Source organism: Scyliorhinus canicula, chromosome 13, assembly GCF_902713615.1.
Source record: "Scyliorhinus canicula chromosome 13, sScyCan1.1, whole genome shotgun sequence".
NCBI classification, from domain to species: domain Eukaryota; kingdom Metazoa; phylum Chordata; class Chondrichthyes; order Carcharhiniformes; family Scyliorhinidae; genus Scyliorhinus; species Scyliorhinus canicula.
Window position 1 is genome coordinate 38,561,578 of NC_052158.1, and position 22,011 is coordinate 38,583,588.

General features: G+C 49.2%; 1 protein-coding gene across 1 annotated transcript in view; it reads right to left on the reverse strand.

Moving 5' to 3' along the window:
• LOC119975562 (major histocompatibility complex class I-related gene protein-like) overlaps positions 1–7,289 on the reverse strand; it is a 55,179-nt gene extending 47,890 nt beyond the window's left edge. Inside the window, exon 1 of the mRNA XM_038815349.1 lies at positions 7,199–7,289. Coding sequence (XP_038671277.1) covers positions 7,199–7,289 — 91 coding nt within the window. The remainder of the gene's footprint in view (positions 1–7,198) is intronic.
• Positions 7,290–22,011: the final 14,722 nt, after the last annotated feature.

Sequence of the window (22,011 nt, forward strand, 5' to 3'; positions counted from 1 at the left end):
TTGGATACTAAGGGGCAATTTAGCATGGCCACTCCACCTGACCTGCACATCTGTGGTTGGAAATCAGAGCACCCACAGGAAACCCACGCAGACACGGGGAGAACATGCAAACATCCAAAACAGTCGGCAGATGTGCAGGTTAGGTGGATTAACCATGCTAAATTTCCCCTTGGTGCCCAAAAAGATTAGGTGGGGTTACGGGAATCTGGTGGAAATCGGGTGCACTTTCCAAGGGCAGGTGTGGACTCAATGGGCCGACTGGCCTCCTTCCGCACGGTAGGGATTCTATGATTCACACCCAAGTCACCCAAGGTCAGAATCAAACCCGGGACCCTGGCACTGTGAGGCAGCAGTGCTAACCACTGTGCTACCATAATGCCTTTGGGATTGGGATTGATGCTGGGTTACAGAGAGACCACGTCGGGGAGGCTATATTAGAATCAATTCAGAGCTATGGGAAGAGAGCGGAGCGGCACAGCATGGCATAGGGCAGCATGGTGACACAGAGGTTAGAACGACGCTCTATGCTGCTCTGCTTATATCGTATTTGCTTTGTTATTTTTCCCTTGTTCCATACTGTAACTAATTATTTATTTGTCGATGTACTGTGTACTTTTTCACATTCACTGTAACTATCTACTTTTTTTGTCAACTGTGTACGTACTGTGTATCATAGAATCATAGAATTTACAGTGCAGAAGGAGGCCATTCAGCCCATCGAGTCTGCACCGGCTCTTGGAAAGAGCACCCTACCCAAGGTCAACAACTCCACCCTATCCCCATAACCCCATAACCCAGTAACCCCACCCAACACTAAGGGCAATTTTGGACTCTAAGGTCAATTTATCATGGCCAATCCACCTAACCTGCACATATTTGGACTGTGGGAGGAAACCGGAGCACCCGGAGGAAACCCACGCACACACGGGGAGGATGTGCAGATTCCGCACAGACAGTGACCCAAGCCGGAACCGAACCTGGGACCCTGGAGCTGTGAAGCGATTGTGCTATCCACAATGCTACCGTGTACGTTTCCTTGGCCGCCGAAAAATATTTTTCATTGTACTTCAGTCCATGTGACAATAAATAAATCACTCAATCGATCACTATTGCCTCATAACGCCAGGGACCTGGGTTTGATTCCAACCTCAGGTGAATGGAGTTTGCCAATGCTTCCTGTGACTGTGTGGGTTTCCTCCGAGTGCTCCAGTTTTCTTTCACAGTCCAAAGATGTGCAGGTTAGGTGGATTGGCCATGGTAAATTGCTCCTTTGTGTCCAAAGGTTAGATGGGGTTACGGGAATAGGGCAGGGAGCTGGGCCGAGGTGGGGTGATCTTTCAGAGGGTTGGCGCAGAATCGATGGGCCGAATGACCTGCTTCTGCATTGTAGGGGTTCTATGATTTTATTCTTGGCTCTCCACTCTGCAACTGGATCCTCGATTTTCTTTTTTTAAATAAATTTAGAGTACCCAATTATTTTTTCCAATTAAGGGGCAATTTAACGTGGTAAATCCACCTATCCTGCACATCTTTGGGTTGCGGGGCGAAACCCACACAGACACGGGGAGAATGTGCAAACTCCAGACAGTGACCCAGGGCCGGGATCCTCGATTTTCTGACCAACAGACCACAATCAGTAAGAATGAACAACAACACCTCCTCCACAATAGTCCTCAATACCGGGGCCCCGCAAAGCTGCGTACTTAGCCCCCTACTCTACTCCCTGTACACACACGACTACGTGGCAAAACTTGGTTCCAACTTCATCTGAAAGTTTGCTGACGATACGACCAAAGTGGGCCGGATCTCGAATAACGACAAGTCAGAGTACAGGAGGGAGATAGAGAACCTAGTGGAGTGGTGTAACAGCAACAATCCCTTCCTCAATGCCAGCAAAACTAAAGAGCTGGTCATTGACTTCAGGAAGCAAAGTACTGTACTCACCCCAGTCAGCATCAATGGGGCCGAGATGGAAATGGTTAGCAGTTTCAAATTCCTAGGGGTGCACATCTCCAAAAATCTATCCTGGTCCACCCATGTCGACGCAATCACCAAGAAAGCACAACAGCGCCTATACTTCCTCAGGAAACTAAGGAAATTCGGCATGTCCACATTGACCCTTACCAACTTTTATAGATGCACCATAGAAAGCATCCTATTGGGCTACATCACAGCCTGGTATGGCAACTGCTTGGCTCAAGACCGTAAGAAACTTCAGAGAGTCGTGAACACCGCCCAGTCCATCACACGAACCTGCCTCCCATCCATTGACTCCATCTACACCTCCCACTGCCTGGGGAAAGCAGGCAGCATAATCAAAGACCCCTCCCACCCGGCTTACTCACTCTTCCAACTTCTTCCATCGGGCAGGAGATACAGAAGTCTGAGAACACGCAGGAACAGACTCAAAAAAAGCTTCTTCCCCACTGTCACCAGACTCCTAAATGACCCTCTTATGGACTGACCTCATTAACGCTCCACCCTGTATGCTTCATCCAATGCCAGTGCTTACGTAGTTACATTATATATCTTGTGTTGCCCTATTATGTATTTTCTTTTATTCCCTTTTCTTCCCATGTACTGAATGATCTGTTGAGCCGCTCGCAGAAAAATACTTTTCACTGTACCTCGGTACACGTGACAATAAACAAATCAAATCCAATCCAACTCTACGATTCATTTGATTAGTTTAGGATTGACACAAATCTATGGGAAGAGAGCATGGCAGTGGGGTTAGTTTGGGAACCAGGGCTGAGTGGAGCAGGATTAGCACAGGGATAAGGGTGGGACATTGCGATGAATTTGCTCGGTCTCAGTCTCAAATGTTATTTTCGGATATCACAAATTACAGATTACAGATTAAACTGTGCGCCTGTCTCAATGTATCTGACTTTTGTTGAATTCAGGAATAGAGTTGGAAATCAGACAAATCTGAATGAAAACCATTTTCTGAATTTAAATTTCTTAACGTTTCTACAGTTGATCACAGTGCGCTATTCATGTGTGGTTTATCGATGTTCTGTATTTTGATCCCATCTGGAGTCCCATGTGAAGTTGTGCCACGGGTTGAACAAAAGGCAGTGTGCATAGTCTCTCCAGACAGTCTGAGTCACTCAACCAGTTCAGCCACTTCTCTCCCGGGTGTCTGTTTTGAATTTCAATGGGACACAGTAATAGGTAGGGCGGGACCTGCATTGAGTTACACATCATCCCGTCCCTCCTTTCTCGCCGTCCTCCCAAATAACCCTAAAGATCTGTCCCCTCCTCAATCTCGATTATCCAGCCCTTGTTCCTGAGGCAGAAATGGCTACTCTCTTAACTGAACCTTTGAACGCCCCTTGTTTTACTACGCGTGTTAACCTTTGATTCTCTTTAATCTTACTTTGAACGTACCCTTTTTAGCCTGTTTTAACACGCCAGGGCCACTATTATCTTGCCCTGAAGCACTGTGAACAGATGCTGTTTACCGCAGATTAGCAGTTAATTATTTCCATCCTCATATATGACAGCGGCAGCCCACATCCTCCACTTTCCAATAACTGTGGCTATTCAACTCTTTCCATGCAGGTCCACATTACAGAAACTTCAATTAATTCAACATAGCTTGGGAAAACGTAGCAAACTTAAATAGAAAAGAGTATATTTGTAATTGAAGTTAGTACCCAACATGTACAATCCCGGTCACTATTATGAAAAGGATACAGAGGCAATAGAAAGAGGTGCAGGGAAAGGTTACAAGGATGATACCAGAACTGCATGGGTATACATATCAGACAAGTTCTGTACATGGTGTGGGTCTTGTCCATTCCTCACTCCTGCGCTGTGACAATCACGTGAGCCATTTTCTGATTCATCTAGAGGTCAAAAATGGATCGTAAGGCAGCGCGGTGGTGCTGTGGTTAGCATTGCTGCCTCACGGCGCCGAGGTCCCAGGTTCGATCCTCGCTCTGGGTCACTGTCCGCGTGGAGTTTGCACATTCTCCCTGTGTTTGTGTGGGTTTCCCCCACAACCCATGCTAAATTGCCCCTTAATTGGAAAAATGAATTGGGTACTCTAAATTTATTTTTTTTAAATGAATCATGTTCACAGGAACTCAATGTACAAACCTTGAGATAAAGGGGGATAAAACATGCCCAACATTAGCCGAATCCTGATGACCATCTTTGTAAATGGCTACATCAAGCTGTACATAAACCCTCAGTGCACAAACACCAAGTGAATGAAATGAAATGAAAATCGCTTATTGTCACGAGTAGGCTTCAATGAAGTCACTGAAAAGCCCCTAGTCGCCACATTCCGGCGCCTGTTCGGGGAGGCTGGTAAGGGAATTGAACTGTGCTGCTGGCCTGCCTTGGTCTGCTTTAAAAGCCAGCGATTTAGCCCAGTGTGCTAAACCAGCCCCAGTAAGTGAAAATCTCTTATTGTCATGAATGGGCTTCAATCAAGTTACTGTGAAAAGCCCCGAGTCGCCACATTCCGGCGCCTGTTCAGGGAAGCTGGTACGGGAATTGAACCGTGCTGCTGGCCTGCCTTGGTCACCATGTGCTGAGGTTTGACCTGACTCCAGTGTTGCATATGATGAGTCTGACCTCGCTACCGTGGAACGCTTCAAGTAGTCGGACCGTGCCCATCCACCTATCCCTCATGGAAAAATATATGCACAATTGAACCACAAATCTATCAGGCAGTGGTGTAGCCACTGTAGCCACCTAAAATGGACACTGAACCAAACAAAATGGAGAATCGCTAAGACTGTAGGGAAAAACAGTTTAGCCAAGGCAAACAGCCTGCAAACACTCATTAGCATTTTGCAAGCAGCAAAACCAGTTTCTGGCCAGGTGGAAGATCTCCAACCAACGGTGATAATGGCAGAACGTTCTACATACTAATGAGGCAGTCCAGATCTAGGCACACACAATGGCAACATTTGGGTTTGAATAAGATACTTTAAGTGGATGTCCAGACAGAGCGGCACCAGAAGTATCCACTATAGAAACCGCCCCCACCATCGAGAAAGACCCTTACATTGGAGGAATTCAAAAGATATCGATTGGAAGCTATCCAATCGCTACCTAGAGGTAAAGCCCGCCCAAGAAGAGGGAAGGACATTGGGGACCCCTATAAATATAGACCCCCACACATGGTCCTGTCTGTTGTTTCGTGCTCCGGCTTTGACCAAGAACTCCATCCTGTATCTTGACTCCAGCCGTTGAGCACCAGCCGCCGAACCGTAAGTGCCAGTACGACGCTCGCTACGCGAACCAAGCCCGCTAGACCCCCAGTGACCAGCACGCTTTCTGAAGGTTGCAGCCCAAGACCGGGACGAAGGCCTCGCTCCCTGACCTTGCCTGTTCCTGTGTAGTTAAGTATTCTGTTTGCTTAGTTTAGTCATAGCTTAGTCCCTTAGGGTGTGCATGCGTATTTATTATAATTGTATAATAAATATTGATCGTTTGGAACTTACTAATCGGTGTATCATTTTATTACTTTGAACTTGACCTTGGAATATATGTGAGTTGTCTATATGGCAACTGGCGACTCCTGAGCTGAAAAATACATAAGACAGAGCCTAGTGGTGTTAAGCACACGGCCTTTAACACAGGCAAGTTAATACACCCCAATAAACGCGTTTTACACTCATAGCAAAACGTGCAACAGTGGTCTGAAAATAACGTCCTAGAGATCCTATTGGAAAAGGAGATGGTGGATCCAGTTGCATGTTTCTCTGAGCAGACTGTCAAGGTCATTTGGCAGAATACCTCATCACCAGAACTTTCAAACAAGCACAAAGACCTATCTTGGCTGGTGGTGAGAAAGGTGCTCCCCGTCAGATCCTTCCCATATGCCTGTTATCTCACCCGATCCGCATGTTGTCCTCGAGGAGACTGTGTTGGGGAAGCGCCCATTGTCCACCTCCTGTGGAATGTGCTTCTGCAAAGAAGGTCTGGAGAGAGATGAGATGGTTTTTGTCGCGGTTCATTTTGAGCAATTCAGTGATGCAGGACTCTGTGCTCTGGGGACACACACTGAGACATCAACTGTTTCTGGAGGAACATGAACTCGGTGAAAGACACTCTTTGTTCTGAAACTTCGTGGTTTTCCTGTGCAAAGAATTGTCCGCAACTAAATGTTGCGTACTGACACATTCCAAAGCCTAGGACTACATCCTGAGGGATGCACTGAAGCTTGGAGCAGCCGCTGTAGAGACACAGTGGGGGAAGGTCACTATCTGAGGCCTTTCGGCCATAGTGAACTGAGGGGAGGGGTATTGTGCAGAACACTCGGGCTCCATGGGTCACACTGAAAGCAGACATCCTAGGATGCTAAAGAAAGTGGCAGCAGAGATAGTGTATCTGTTGGTTATAATATTCCAAATTTCCCTGGACATAGGAACGGTTCCAGTGGATTGGAAAAATGCTAATGTAACGAACATCCTTATTAAAAAGGGAGGCAAAATGTAGGAAATTACAGACTAGCTAGTTTAGAGAGCTTAAAGTGGGTCGGTGCAGTCTCGATGGGCCAAATGGCCTCATTCTGCACTGTATGTTCTATGCGCAGGTTAGGTGGGGTTATGGGATTATGGGGATAGGGCGGGGGAGTGGGCCTAGGTCGGGTACTCTTTCAGAGGACCGGTGCAAACTCGATGGGCCGAATGGCATCCTTCTGCACTGTAGGAATTCTATGGTTCTAAGTGAGTGAACATGTACATATTGTAAGAAGTGTGTGGATGCAGCATGGAGCTGAGAGCTAATTGTAAGAGGTATGGATGCCATGCGGTGTTATGGACAATCAAAAGGAATTTCCATAATATCTCAGTATTGTAACAAATTCCAGACTTGGCAAGGGTAAAGTTGCAGGAAAGGGCTCAGTTTCTGCCAGTTTTACTGCCCTTTCAGGATATTACACAAGATTCAGGGGGAGACAGTGGTGTTGTGATATTGTCAGTTGATAAATCTGGAATTGAATGTTCGTCAAATACCGATTACCGTTAAAAAAAAACTGGCTCACTAAGTTGCCATCCTTACCTGGTTGGCCGAGCTGTAACCAGACCCACAGCAATATGGGTGACTCTTGACTGCTTTCTGAAATAGCCTAGCAGGGAACTCAGTTTAAGCGCAAGTAGAGATGGGCAACAAATGCCAGCTTTGCCAGTGCTGACCACATCCCAGGAAAGGAAAAACAAAAATGATCACAAACTGTGCTTATGCAGGAAGGAAGGTGGCTGCTGGGATATTGGGCATTTCCCGCCTTCCAGGCTGCCCTGGAGCAGATCATCATTCACGGCCATTGTCGCCCTGACCTCCATCCTTTTCTAATTTTATCTCACCCGGTCAGTGCTGGAAGTCTCTCTTCCATTTTTCTACAGCTGAACACAGCTAACAGTCTTGCAAATTCTGCTTTCATTCTACTTCTAACTATCAAATGGTCCAAACCTCTGCAAATATCTCTGTATTTTAGCCTGCCTGAAATCTCTTGGTTTCAGAACCTCTTCTGATTTCAGGGGATCTAACTGTGGCTACTTGCAAATATCATAAAAGGAGTGCCTCTCTCAGCTCTGTGTTTTTGGCTGTCTCTCCTCTCTGTGGGGAAAAGTAACATCTGTGCCTGTTTAATTTGTCTCTGTCCCTGGAGGATAGAAAGCATTGTGTCTGAAAGAGCATCTTTCTGGACAAATGAGCTTTCCCCGTTATAGCAATCATTTTTTTTTAACTCTCCCCAATCTTGAGCGGAATTAACCACCAATGCATTAATAAATGAAAGGATCTGCTCCTTAGCCCTTGAGTATCACTGCAGAGCAGTGAAAATTTACACAAACCACTGCAGAGATACCAGCTCGCCATAACCTGATCCTTCAAAACTGAACATCTATTCAACCGGAGGCAACAATTAACAAGCACCATGTGTTATAGAGTGAGGGATAAGAACAAATCAGGCACCGATTAATTTGTGAATCGATGCTGAATACATTGTAAAGAACAGTTGGACAGATTGGAGCTTCTTTATTGTTGATCCTCAGAGGCTTACAGTATTCAGTCAGGGCACATGGCAAATGACAGTTATATCGCTGAGGGAGGCAGCATTAGATGTGAACAGACTCAGGGGTTTCAGTGTAACAGGAGGGAAAGGTTGGAGAGACCTTTTCATTGAAATCATATAGCAATGATAAGGGCCAATCAGTCCATGGTGTTCAGGGAGGGCCTTTTGAAAATACTCTGCAATTAGTCCCACATCCCTCCAACGTTCTCCTTTTCAGATATATATCCAAATTCCTTTCAAAAGTACCAATTGAATCTGTTTCCGTCACCCTTTTAGACCGCACATTCCAGATTCTAACAATTCGCTGTGCAAAATAAGAAGTTCCTCATCTCTCCTGGTTCTTTTCCTAAATATCTTAAACCTTGGTGTTCTGATCACCAACCCTTATTTACTCAATTAAAACCTCACAAACGATCCACCCTCACATAGATCTCTTCATTCACCTGAGGAAGGAACAGTGCTCCGAAAGCTCATGTTTGAAACAAACCTGGTGGACTATAACCTGGTGTTGTAAGACTTCTTATTGTGCTCACCCCAGTCCACGCCGGCATCTCCACATCAATATTCCAGCTGCAACAGCAGGTCAAAGGTTAGAAATCCTGTAGTGAGTAACTCACCTCCTGACTCCCCAAAGCCTGTCTGCTACCTACAAGTTAGGAGTGTGATAGAATATTCCCCACTTATCTGGGGACAACACTCCAACAATACTCAAGAAGCATCCCTGCTTGATTGTCATCCCTTACACAAATTTCACCAAGGTTCCTTAGGCAGCACCTTCCAAACTCATGACCACTACCATCCCGAAGGAAAGAGCAACAGATACCCACCACCTGGAAGCTCCCCTCTAAGCCACTCACCATGCTGACCTGGAGGTATGGGACAAAACCCTGGAACTCACTCGCTAACAGCAGTGTGGATGTACCTCGACCACATGGACTGCAGCGGCTCAAGAAGGCAGCTGGACACCACGCAAGGGCAATTAGCGAAGGGCAATAAATGCTGGCCTAGCCAGCAGTGCCCATATTACATGGACAATAAAAAAAACAATTTGGGTGCGATTCTCCGGCCTCCTTGTGCTCTCGCTCAAGGGAAACAAGGCCAGTGAATAGCAGTAGAGGCCTAAAATGAGAACCACGCCAGGCGGCAAACAGTTTGTGGTGCAAGCGCCCCGCTCCCCCAGGAATAATCAGGATCTCGCCGTAGCGTGGCGAGAAACCAATTATCACCACTTAAGCCCTAATTCCATACAATTAATGAGAATCACCCCATATCTAACAGTCTCCCATGATTCATCGGCCACCCCAACAAGTGGTCACACTGGTGCCGATTAGTGCTCCTTTTGAAAAATGTGAACCTGGCGGAAGGGCTTCTGTGTGGAGCTGAGGAGGTGAGTAGCTCACAGGCAAAGAGCCCGGGGGCACTGGACTTGCCACCCCAGTGCTCAACAGGAGTGGCGGGGGGGGGGGGGGGGGCATGACTGGGGGTGGCGGAACCCCAGCTGGTTGTGGGGCCCTGCCACAGAGGTGGGCCGCCATGGGAGGGCAGGGTTCAAGCGCTGGGGGGGAGGGGGGTGCAACCGCGCACAGCACCACCATGCCAAACCCTGAATCATGTTTACCTGTTCCAGGGGGCAACCTTTGCCCCTGCCCGTCCGCCCCACTGCGCACCCATAACCCCCACCAGCTGCTGAGGCTTCGGGCCATGTGGCTGAAGGCGAATGCTAATAGGGAATTGGCAATCATGATTAAGTGAGCACTTCACACAACCCAAATGGATTCCTGTGGGTGGCGTGCTATGTAGCATGTGGGAGTCATTGCCTAGCATCCCAATCACATCTTGATGCATGAACACTGTGGGAGACACCACACACACAACAGCCAACATCCGAACACCCAGGTGATGGGACACAGCTCCGGGGACAAGTCCACAGCCGGAGGGTAGATGAGTGCCACCGGGAGGGGGGATGGCTGAAGACAGGACCAAGGGTTCGGAAGTCGGCCCGCATTGCAGACAAAAGTGACAGAGGCATCAGACTGGTTGTGCATAAGCGTGTTTGTTGTGTATAATAATTCCCCACCTCTGCGGCATCCACCAGCCTCCGCGTTGATAACCGCTCTGTCCTCGGGTACCCCAGTCACCTCCAGGGCGCGCTCCTCGAACATGATGAGGATTCTTATAACCGGCACCCCAATGCCAGTCTGGGCCTTCTCCCACCGATTGTGGGAGAGCTTTTTCTGAGGAAACACAGAGAGCGCATCGTTTGCCCCATGCGTGGTTCACAGTGGTGGGAGGTGGGTGTGTGAAGGAAGGGTTGAGGGGATTGAAGGGAGAGGGGGGTGGAGGGAGGGTTGGGGGTTGCATGGAAAGTTAGGGGGTGGATGCTCGCATGGGGGTGGAAAGGTCTCGGCGGAGGGGGAGGGTTGTGGGGGTGGGTGTTGGTGTCTACTCACTCGTGCTGCCCGGTGTAGATTGTATTTTTAAAAATAAATTTAGAGTACCCAATTATTTTTTCCAATTAAGGGGCAATTTAGCATTGCCAATCCAGGGCAGCACGGTGGCCTAGTGGTTAGCACAACCGCCTCACGGCGCTGAGGTCCCAGGTTCGATCCCGGCTCTGGGTCACTGTCCGTGTGGAGTTTGCACATTCTCCCTGTGTCTGCGTGGGTTTCGCCCCCACAACCCAAAAATGTGCAGAGTAGGTGGATTGGCCACGCTAAATTGCCCCTTAATTGGAAAAATAATTGGGTAATCTAAATTTATAAAAAAAAAAGATCTGTACAATATCTGAAACCTAAGGCGCTGGTTGCCAGAGGAGCAATAAAGGCCACTGTACTCAAGACAATATGTAACAGAAGACCCAATTCATAGAATCAGAGAAGATTTGAGGCAAAAGAGTGCCATTCAGCCCATTATGTCTGCCTGTCAACGAAGAATTCTCGGCCGAACCCGCCTTCCTGCCCTCGTTCCTACAGGTCATTGTTCTTCAAATAGGCGCCCAAGCGCTCTTCAGAAGTGATGACAGTTTATGCCTCTACCACCCTTTCAGGCAGTGTGCGGGCCTTACGTTTCATCCAAAGAAAATCAGTTTCTTCCCTCTAACCCTTCCACCAATTATTTACAATCTATGTCCCTTGGTTTTCGACTTCTCCAGTTTACTGTATCCATGCCCCTCATAGCTTTGTACACCTCAATTAAATAGCCTCAAAAACTCAGGGTTTCCGATGACCCAGGTTACCCATATCAACACTGCGGTGCTGCGCTGTGTTGCTATGGTGATCGTTTGCCCCCAATTATCCAAGCAGGCTCCGTCCAACGAAGCTGAACAGAGTCTGTGGCACACCCCACAGCAGCAGCAACTCCATTAATCCCTTTGAGTTGGGCCCAGCTGTCCAGGTTTAATTTTCCATTGGTAAAGCGAAAGCTATCTTTCTAAACAAGAGTCAGAATGGACTCGGAACTTTGGGCAGAATCTTAGGGGCCAGTCACGGGCGGGGCTGGGACTGTAAAATGCGGTGAGCTGTTCAACAGTCCATTGAACTTTGGCTGAACTGGAAAATCCCGCCAGCGGGAAGGCCATGACATTCCTCCTGTTAACTCTGTTTCTCCCTCCACAGATACTGCCAGACTTGCTGAGATTTTCCCGGCACTTTTTGTTTGTGTATTGAAAGCATTTTCTTCCAGGTTCTCCTGCATCAGTTGCAGGAAAGACCTTGATGGTACATTCAAGAGATTGCCCGCAGAGTGCCAGCCTGTCACTGATGTGTTAGCCAGGTTGGGACGACGTGGACTGCACTTGATGCAGTGTAGCGAGAGACAGACCTCTAACACCGGAGAAGATCCAACACAATTTTATTTAACGTCTTAACTAATGTACATGTTCAACTGTGGGTTGACACTATACTGAATTGACTGGAGACCTAGTACTAGCCTGACCAGACTTTCAAGCTACCGCATGGTGTTTGCACTGGCTAGCTCATGGACTCTGACTGCCTCAGTGGCTGGGTTCAGAGAGAGCGGGAAACCTAGCGCCCCCTGGCTTTATAGTGGTAGTGTCCTGTCTGGTGATTGGCTGCTGTGTTCTGTGTGCTTACTGGTCATCCTGTGTGTCAATCACTGCCTGTCTGCACTCCATTATCTACATAGATGTATATTATGACAGTCACCACCCACAACAGCTGCCTTGCAACCACTCAGAGGCAGGCTGCTGAGTTTATACAATCTCTGCTCACATAGGAGCCACCCAGAGCAGTGAAACTTGTCCATTCAGGACTGACCACCGCCTCAACCCACCAGATTCCCACCCATGAACCTGAGCTGAATTCAGCTACAGCGGTGACGCACCAATTTCCCGAGCACTAAAGCTCTGAAATTTTCACCCTGTTTCTCATGAACAGAAGCAGATTTAATTTGTTTCTGCATGAATACAAGCATTCTTACATGACAACTAATGAATCTTTCCATGTGGCTGAATCTCTCCTGGATACAATTAGTTCATTCAAACCAAACCCTAAAGATTTGAGTCCAGACAAGCAAAATCCATGGCATGGTGACGTAGTGGTTAGCACTGCTGCCTCACAACGTCAGAGACCCAGGTTCGATTCCAACATTGGGTGACTGTTGTGTAGAGTCCATGTCTGCGTGGGTTTCCTCCTGGTGCTCCGATTTCCTTCTGCAGTCAAAAGATGTGCAGGTTAGGTAGATTAGCCATGGAATTTGCCCCTACGTGGGGTTATGGGGATAGGGCGGAGATTTTGACCCAGGGAGCGTGCACTTTCAATAGGTCAATGTAGACTCAATGGGCCGAATGGTTCCTCTGCACTGTAGAGATTCTGGGCAGGATTCTCCCTTTTGGTGACTAAATCCCCATGCCCGCCGGAAAATGGGCGAGAATCTCTCCGGACTTCCTCGAAAATCCGGTGTGATTCTCCATTTTCCAGGGGGCTAGCAGGGCACCGGCGTGCGTCCAACAGTTCTGGCTACCGGCAGGGCCCTGCTGTCCAGACCGTGCGGCTGCGCATGCGCATGGCGGCTGCAAGTGGGTCCGCGCATCTGTGAGGCGGCACACTTTGGTGCGGCTGCCGCCGACACGGCGGACCCACATAGCGGTCCGGCGCAGTATAAGGTAGGTCCCCCCAAATCGCGATGGCCCGCCGATCGGTGGCCCCTGATCACGGGCCTGGCCATCGCTGAGGCCCCCCCCCCAGAGCCAGATTCCCCCCTCCCCATCAGGACCGCCACCACGGGGCAGCACGGTGGCGCAGTGGGTTAACCCTGCAGCCTCACGGCGCTGAGGTCCCAGGTTCGATCCCGGCTCTGGGTCACTGTCTGTGTGTAGTTTGCACATTCTCCCCGTGTTTGCGTGGGTTTCGCCCCCACAATCCAAAGATGTGCACAGTAGGTTGATTGGCCACACTAAATTGCCCCTTAATTGGAAAAAATTAATTGGGTACACTAAATTATTAAAAAAAAAAGGACCGCCACCACAGCCGCGGGTCCGAGCTCCCAACGGGTGGTACCAGACGTAAACCACACCAGCGGGAGTTTGGCCGGTCGACCGCGGAGAATCTCCGTGGGGGCCTCTTTCAGTGGCTCCTCTGAGCAGCCAGCCAATGACCCGCGCCAATGCATTCCAATCAATGGAGTGCGACAACAGCCGAGATTTCCTGGGCCCACTGTGGCATGTCACACTACAGTAGATTCACTGGGCGGGGTGTCCCCCACTCTACCCTGCCCCCCTTCCCCTCCCACCGCCCCGGACAGAGGAGGTGGCCCACTGTTGGCCAGCGGTGGAATTTCTTGGTCCCGTCATGGAATTTCCCATTGAATACACCACTCCCCACCTCCCCCAACAGGAAACGTGCAGCGCAGGTTCACCCGCGTCCAGAAGATCCAGTCAACGCAAACCACTGGAAAATTCTGACCATTGACTTATGGCGGAACCAGGTGATCCCTGCAGTGGCAGGTTGGGTCGGCTTGGTTAATCAAGCCCAAAACAGCTGTTAATCCATTCAATTGAAAAAAAGCCTTTGTTCTGGAGCTAACTAGAGAATCTAATAAAGAGTCATTCAAAATGATTAAGAGACTCTTTTTCAATGATTTCATGGGATGTGTGTTACTAGTAAGGCCGACATTTGTTGTTCATCCTAGGTTGTCTTGTGAGGAAACATTGGACACATTGAGCTTGTCTCCACTAGAGTGTAGAAGAGTGAGGGGTGACTTGATTGAGGTATATAAGATCCTGAACGGTCTCGACAAGGTGGTTGTGGAAAGGATGTTTCCTCTTGTGGATAAGCCAGAATTAACGGACACTAATTTAAAATTAGGGGCCGCCCTTTTAGAACATTGATGAGGAGAAGTATTTTCTTTCAGAGGGTTTTGGGTCATTGGAACTCTCTGTCTCAGAAGGCAGTGGAGGGAGGGGTCATTGAATACATTTTTTTGTAATTTAGAGTATCCAATTATTTTTTTTTTCAATTTAGCGTGGCCAATCCACCTAACCTGCACATATTTGGGTTGGGGGGGTGATGTGACCATCAAATCACTCGAGACACAATAGGAAGTAAACTGTGGCTTTAATAGACTTACAACTGAGCCTGCCTGCGACCAGAAGAACTGAGGGCAGACTCACAAGGCTGCAGCACTTTATACTTCTGGTAGTTGGAGGGGCCATGGGCGGAGCCGAGGGTGGGGCCCTGTACAAGCTCCTCATCTCCACCTGTGGGCAGAGCCGCGCAACGGCTCACAGACAGAGCCCACAAGGACTTAATGCTATACAGTGTGAACACAATACTATACAGTGTGAATTACATGATGTACTTTCACCACATTCACCCCCTGATATATGATGTCATAATTATAGGTGGAGAGTTCGATCCTCCACCTCAAGGTTTTATCGTTTTTTATTTTGCCCATTTGCGAGTTGTCGAATATGAAGGCAACCGATCTCTGGTCGGTGATGAGGGTGAACCTCCTACCTGCGAGGTAGTGCCTCCAGTGCCATACGGCTTCCACAATGGCTTGGGCTTCTTTTTCGACTGAGGAGTGTCGAAGTTCTGAAGCGGAGAGGTTTCAGGAGAAGAAAGCTACTGGTCTCCCTGCCTGGTTCAGAGTGGCGGCGAGAGCGGCCTCTGAGGCATCGCTCTCCACCTGGAAGGGGACGGATTCATCCACCGCCCGCATGGCGGCTTTGGCGATGTCCTCCTTGATGCAGTTGAAGGTCTGGCGGGCCTCTGCTGACAGTCGGAAGAGTGTGGTCTTAAATAGTGGGCGGGCCTTGTCCGCATACTGGGGGACCCACTGGGCGTAATAAGAGAAGAATACCAGGCACCTTATGAGGGCCCTGGGACAATGAGGGAGAGGGAGTTGTAAGAGTATATGGTCCGGGTCAGGGCCTAGGGCTCCGTTTTCCACGACATAGCCGAGGATGGCTAGCCTGGTCGTGCGGAAAACGCATTTCTCCTTATTGTAGGGGAGATTGAGTTTTTGGGCGGTTTGGAGAAATCGATGGAGGTTGGCATCGTGGTCCTGCTGGTCATAGCCGCAGATGGTGACGTTATCCAGGTACAGAAATGTGGCCCGCAGCCCGTACTGGTCCACCATTCAGTCCATTGCTCGTTGGAACACCGAGACCCCATTCGTGATGCCAAAGGGGACCCGGAGGAAATGGAAGAGGCGGCCATCTGCCTCAAATGCCGTGTAGTGGCGGTCCTCCGGGCGGATTGGGAGCTGGTGGTATGCAGACTTCAGATCCACCGTGGAGAATATGCGGTACTGGGCAATCTGGTTGACCATGTCTGCAATTCTGGGGAGGGGGTACGCACCGAGGTGCGTGAACCGCTTAATGGTTTGGTTGTAATCAACCACCATCCGGAACTTTTCCCCGGTCTTGATGACCACCACCTGAGCTCTCCAGGGGCTATTACTGGCCTCTATGACTCCCTCACATAGGAGCCGCTGGACTTCGGCTCAAATGAATACCCTGTCCTGCAGGCTATACCGCCTGCTGCGAGGGACTACGGGTTTACAGTTAGCCGTTAGGTTAGCGAAGAGTGGAGGGGGTCGATTTTTAGAGTCGCTAAGCTGCATATAGTGAGAGGAGCTAGGTGTCCGCTAAAGCTGAGTGTGAGGCTTCTAAGATTATACTGAAAATCGAGCCCGAGTAAGAGTGGGGCGCAGAGGTCTGGGAGTACGTACAGCTGAAAATTAGAGTAGCTGGTGCCCTGAATCGCTAGGGTCGCAATGGTGCGCCCTTGTATTTGGACCGAATGTGAGCCCGAGGCGAGGGTCATAGTTTGCCGTGCAGGGAAGATAGGGAGCGAACAGCGTCTTACCAGGTCTGGATGCACGAAGCTCTCGGTGCTCCCGGAGTCGAAGAGGCACGGTGTCTTGTATCCGTTGACTTGAACGGACATCATCGAGCTCTTGAGGTGCTTCGGACGCAACTGGTCCAAAGTGACTGCATTGAGTTGTGGGTAGTCGGTGGCTCGATCAGCAGTGCTGGAGTGGCCTCGTGATGATGAGGTCGTCATCCGGAGGTCGTAGTCGTCGAGGTGAACTTCGGGTGATGGTCAAAATGGCGGCCCCCATTGATCGCACGTGGCGGGCGATGAAGAAGATGGCGTCCAAGATGGCCGCCTCCGTGGATCGCATGTGGTAGGCGGCGAGGAAGATAACGCCCAAGATGGCAGCCCCCATGACTCGCACATGGCCGGCCGCGTGCGGGAGTATTGCCAAGATGGCGGCCTCCATGAGCCGCACATGTCAGGCGGAGGCAGAGTCGGCAGACACGCTGCAACATTACGGGGTCTGTGGGCCTGCGAGTTGGGGGAGCGATTGCTCTGGACTGCGGGGGAGTTAGAGGGTTTCAATTTCGACAGGCATACTTTAGCATAATGTCCTATTCGACCGCAGCTGCTGCAGGTCGCGTTGCGGGCCGGGCAGTGCTGCCGTGGGTGTTGGGGCTGACTACAAAAATGGCACGCTGGCGCTCCATAATGGGTGGGTGGCCGTGCGGCGCAGGCCTGGGGCAGTCGCTGGTTGGGGGTCCACGATGTGGTCGCATGGTCTGCGGGGAATGAGTTAAGACTTTGAAACGCAACTTCCATTGATGTTGCTAGCGCTACCGTGTCCTCAAAGTTCTGGGGCCCTTTTTCAAGGAGTCGCTGGCGCACATAATTAGACCGGCCCCTGCAACGTACACATCACGGACAGCGAGTTCCATATGTTGGGAGGCAGTTACAGCCTGAAAGTTACATTCCCGAGCAAGGGCTTTTAAATCGCGCAGGTAGTCCTCTAGCGACTCTGCGGGGAGCTGGCGGCGGTTAGCGAAAATATGCCGCGGGTAGACTTTGTTTACCGGCCGCATGTATAATCGGTCGAGCATAGCGAGGGCCTTGGTGTACGAGTCGGTATTGTTGAATTGTGTAGAGATGTGATGGCTCACCCATGCGTGCAGTAGGCTGAGTTTCTGCTCATCTGTAGTAGTGGAGGTGGTCGACGCAGCCAGGTAGACCTTGAAACACCGAAGCCAGAGTAGAAAGATTTCCTTCGCCTCTGCAGCCAGCGGGTTGAGTTCTCGTCGATCAGGTTTGAGGGCTGATTCCATCGTGGTTTCCTTAAGTCTATTAAATTGATGTAACCATCAATTCACTCGAGACACGATAGGAAGTAAACTGTGGCTTTAATAGACTTACGACTGAGCCTGCCTGTGACCAGAAGAACTGAGGGCAGACTCACAAGGCTGCAGCACATTATACTTACGGTAGTGGGAGGGGCCATGGGTGGAGCCGAGGGTGGAGCCTGTACAAGCTCCTCATCTCCCCCTATGGGCAGAGCCACGCAACGGCTCACAGGCAGAGCCCACAAGGACACAATACTATACAGTGTGAATTACATGATGTACATTCACCACAGGGGGTGAAACCCACGCAGACATAGGGAGAATGTGCAAACTCCACACGGTTTGATTCTGGGTGATCCTGGGCCGGGATTCGAACCCGGGTTGTCAGCGCCGCAGTCCCAGTGCTAACCACTGCGCCACATGCTGCCGTCATTGAATATTTTTAAGGCCACTGACCAGCCCTTCTGACCATCCCATCTATATCCTCCTGTAATCTCAGTCTATCCTCACAATTTACCACCCCACCAATTTGCATATCATTCGCGAACTTGCTAATCAAACCTCTTATACTCATGTCTAAATCACTTATATAAACCACAAACAGCAAGGGCCCCAACACTGATCTTTGCGGGACCCAACTGGACACAGGCTTCCAGTTGGAAAAACACCCTCGACCTTAACCCTCTGCTTTCTGCCACTCAGCCAATTCTGGATCCAATTTGCCAAATTTCCTTGGATCCCATGGACTCTGGCCTTCGTCATCAGTCTGTCGTGTGGGACTTTGTCAAAAGCCTTACTGAAATCCAAGAAGATTACACGAAATTAATTTCCCTCATCTACTCACTGGGTCACATCTTCAAAAACTTCAATCAAGTTGGTCAGACATGACCCCTCCCCACCCCTTAACAAAACCATGCTGATGTTCTTGATTAATCCCTGCCTCTCCAAATGCAGATTCATTCTGTCTCTCAGAATTGCTTCCAATAGTTTCCCCACCACTGAGGTCAGATTAACTGACCTGTAGTTTCCTGATTTATCCCTTCCTCTCTTTTTGAATAATGGTACCACATTGGCTACCCTCCAGTCCTCTGGCACCTCTCCTGTGGCCAGAGAGGAATTGAAAATTATGGGCGAATCCAGGAGGAGAGGGAGGCGGACGTTCTGGCATTTGCTTCCCTGGTAGCCCGGAGGCGGATATTGTTGGCATGGAGGGACTCAAAGCCCCCTGAAATTGGAGACCTGGCTTTCGGACATGGCAGGCTTCCTCTGCCTGGAGAAAATTAAGTTTGCCATGAGAGGGTCTCTGCTGGGGTTCGCCCGGAGGTGGCAACCATTCGCCGACTACCTCGCAGAGATCTAATCGTCAGCAGAAAAAGGGGGAGGGAGGGGGTTGGGTTAACATAGGTTAGGGGGTAAGTAATGACAAGACCTGTGGGAGAGCGAGGCGGAATTTGCACTCTGTTTATATTTTTCTTGTTATGTATATTGATGATTTTGTTGTTGTTGAAATGCCAAAGAAATTCCTCAATAAAACATTTATTAAAAAAAAGAAAATTATTGGCAGCCCCCCCTGCTGTTTCCTCCCGTGCCTCACTAAGCAGCCCGGGATAGATTTCATCTGGTTCTCGAGATTTGCCTGCTTTTAAACCTGACAGACCACTCAGAACCTCCTCTCTATCTCTGCCAATCTCTTTAATTTTATTACAGTCTTTCTCCCTGATTTCTATCCCCACACTGTTCCTCTCACGAGTGAACACTGACACCAAGTATTCATTTAAAACCCTACCTAGAACCTCTGGTTTCTCTTGCAAATTACCACTGTGGTCCTTAATGTGCCCGGCTCTTTTCTCGAGTTATCCCTCTACCCCTAATGCAATTGTAACGTAGGGGCTGCTTTAGCACAGTGGGCTGAACAGCTGGCTTGTAAAGCAGAACAAATCCTGTAGTGTGGGCTCAATTCCCATACCAGCCTCCCTGAACAGGCACTGGAATGTGGCGACTAGGGGCTTTTCACAGTAACTTCATTGGGAGCCTACTTGTGACAATAAGCAATTTTCATTTCATTTACTTTTTTGCTCTCCTAATTACCTTTTTAATTCCCTTCTTGCATAGTCTTTTGACCTCTCAGGCATCTGCTGTTTTGAGTCTCAATATCTGCTGTCAGCTTTCCTTTTTCTCCTTAGCCAACGCTGTATATCCCTCAATATCCAGGGTTCACGAGACTTTTTTGGTTCCACCCTTTTTGTGATTGGAGCATGTTGCCCTGTACTCTCTCCATTTCTTTCTTGAATGCGTCCCACTACTCTGTCACGTATTTACGTAAATGTGTCCACTCCCAGTCCACTCTGGCCAAACCATCTTGTTAAAATTGGTCTTTCCCCAGTTTCGAACTTTGATCTCACGCTCATCGTTGTCCTTTTCCATAACAATCTTGAATCTAATGGAGTTATGATCACTGTCTGCAAAATGTTCGATCACTGATACTTCAAACACTTGCCTGGCTTTGTTACCGAACATTAACTCCAGGACAGCCCCCTCTCTTTTAAGACCCTCTCCATACTCCTCAATGCATTGTTAAAATTCTACTCCCTCTAAAACTTTTACACTATGGCTACCCCAGTTAATATTGGGGAAGTTTAAATCCCCCATTATCCTTACCCTATTACTTTTACACTTCTCTGAAATTTGCCTACATATCTGCTCTTCTATTTCTCTCAGACTGTCAGGAGGCCTATATAACACTCCCCGCAATGTGATTGCTCCTTTTTGGTTTTTAAGTTCTACCCATATGGCCTCAGTTGAACAGCCTTCTAAGATGTTGGGCAGCACGGTAGCATGGTGGTTAGCATAAATGCTTCACAGCTCCAGGGTCCCAGGTTCAATTCCCGGCTGGGTCACTGTCTGTGCGGAGTCTGCACGTCCACCCCGTGTGTGCGTGGGTTTCCTCCGGGTGCTCCGGTTTCCTCCCACAGTCCAAAGATGTGCGGGTTAGGTGGATTGGCCATGCTAAATTGCCCGTAGTGTCCTAATAAAGTAAGGTTAAGGGGGGGTTATTGGGTTATTGGGTTACGGGTATAGGGTGGTTACGTGGGTTTGAGTAAGGTGATCATGGCTCGGCACAACATCGAGGGCCGAAGGGCCTGTTCTGTGCTGTACTGTTCTATGTCGGCCCTCCTTACTGCTGTAATTGATTCCCTGATCAAACATGCAACATCCCCTCCTCTTTTACCTCCTTCCCTATCGTGCCTGATGATCCTATGTCCTGGAATATTGAACTGCCACTCCTGCCCCTGTCTCAACCATGTCTCAGTAACAGCAGTGGCATCATATCCCCATGTTTTAATTTATGCCCCCATTTCATCTGCCTTGTTCATCAGACTTCTTACATTAAAATAAATACCATCCAATCTTGGCAAACTCCTGGTGACTTAACTGGTCTCGACAGTTTTGGAATTAGTTTTGGAATTGATACAGGGCTATGGGGAGAGAGTGGGGCAGTGGGATTAGTTTGGGATAGATACAGGGCTATGGGGAGAGAGTGGGGCAGTGGGATTAGTTTGGGATTGGTACAGGGCTATGGGGAGAGAGTGGGGCAATGGGATTAGTTTTGGATTGGTACAGGGCTATGGGGAGAGAGTGGTGCAGTGGGATTAGTTTGGGATAGATACAGGGCTATGGGGAGAGAGTGGGGCAGTGGAATTAGTTTGGGATTGGTACAGGGCTATGGGGAGAGAGTGGGGCAGTGGGATTAGTTTTGGATTGGTACAGGGATATGGGGAGAGAGTGGGGCAGTGGGATTAGTTTTGGATTGGTACAGGGCTATGGGGAGAGAGTGGGGCAGTGGGATTAGTTTGGGATTGGTACAGAGCTATGGGGAGAGAGTGGGGCAGTGGGATTAGTTTGGGATTGGTACAGGGCTATGGGGAGAGAGTGGGGCAGTGGGATTAGTTTTGGATTGGTACAGGGCTATGGGGAGAGTGTGGGGCAGTGGGATTAGTTTTGGATTGGTACAGGGCTGTGAGGAGAGAGTGGGGCAGTGGGATTAGTTTTGGATTGGTACAGGGCTATGGGGAGAGAGTGGGGCAGTGGGATTAGTTTTGGATTGGTACAGGGCTATGGGGAGAGAGTGGGGCAGTGGGATTAGTTTTGGATTTGTATAGGACTTTGGGGAGAATGTGATTCCATCTAACTTACACCTTTTTGGGACTGTGGGAGAAAGCTGGAGCACCTGGAGGAAACTCACGTAGACATGGGGAGAAGATGCAAATTCCACACAGTCGCTCAAGGCCGAAATTGAACCCAGGTCCCTGGATCTGTGAGGCAGCAGTGCTAACCACTGTGTCTCCATGCCGAC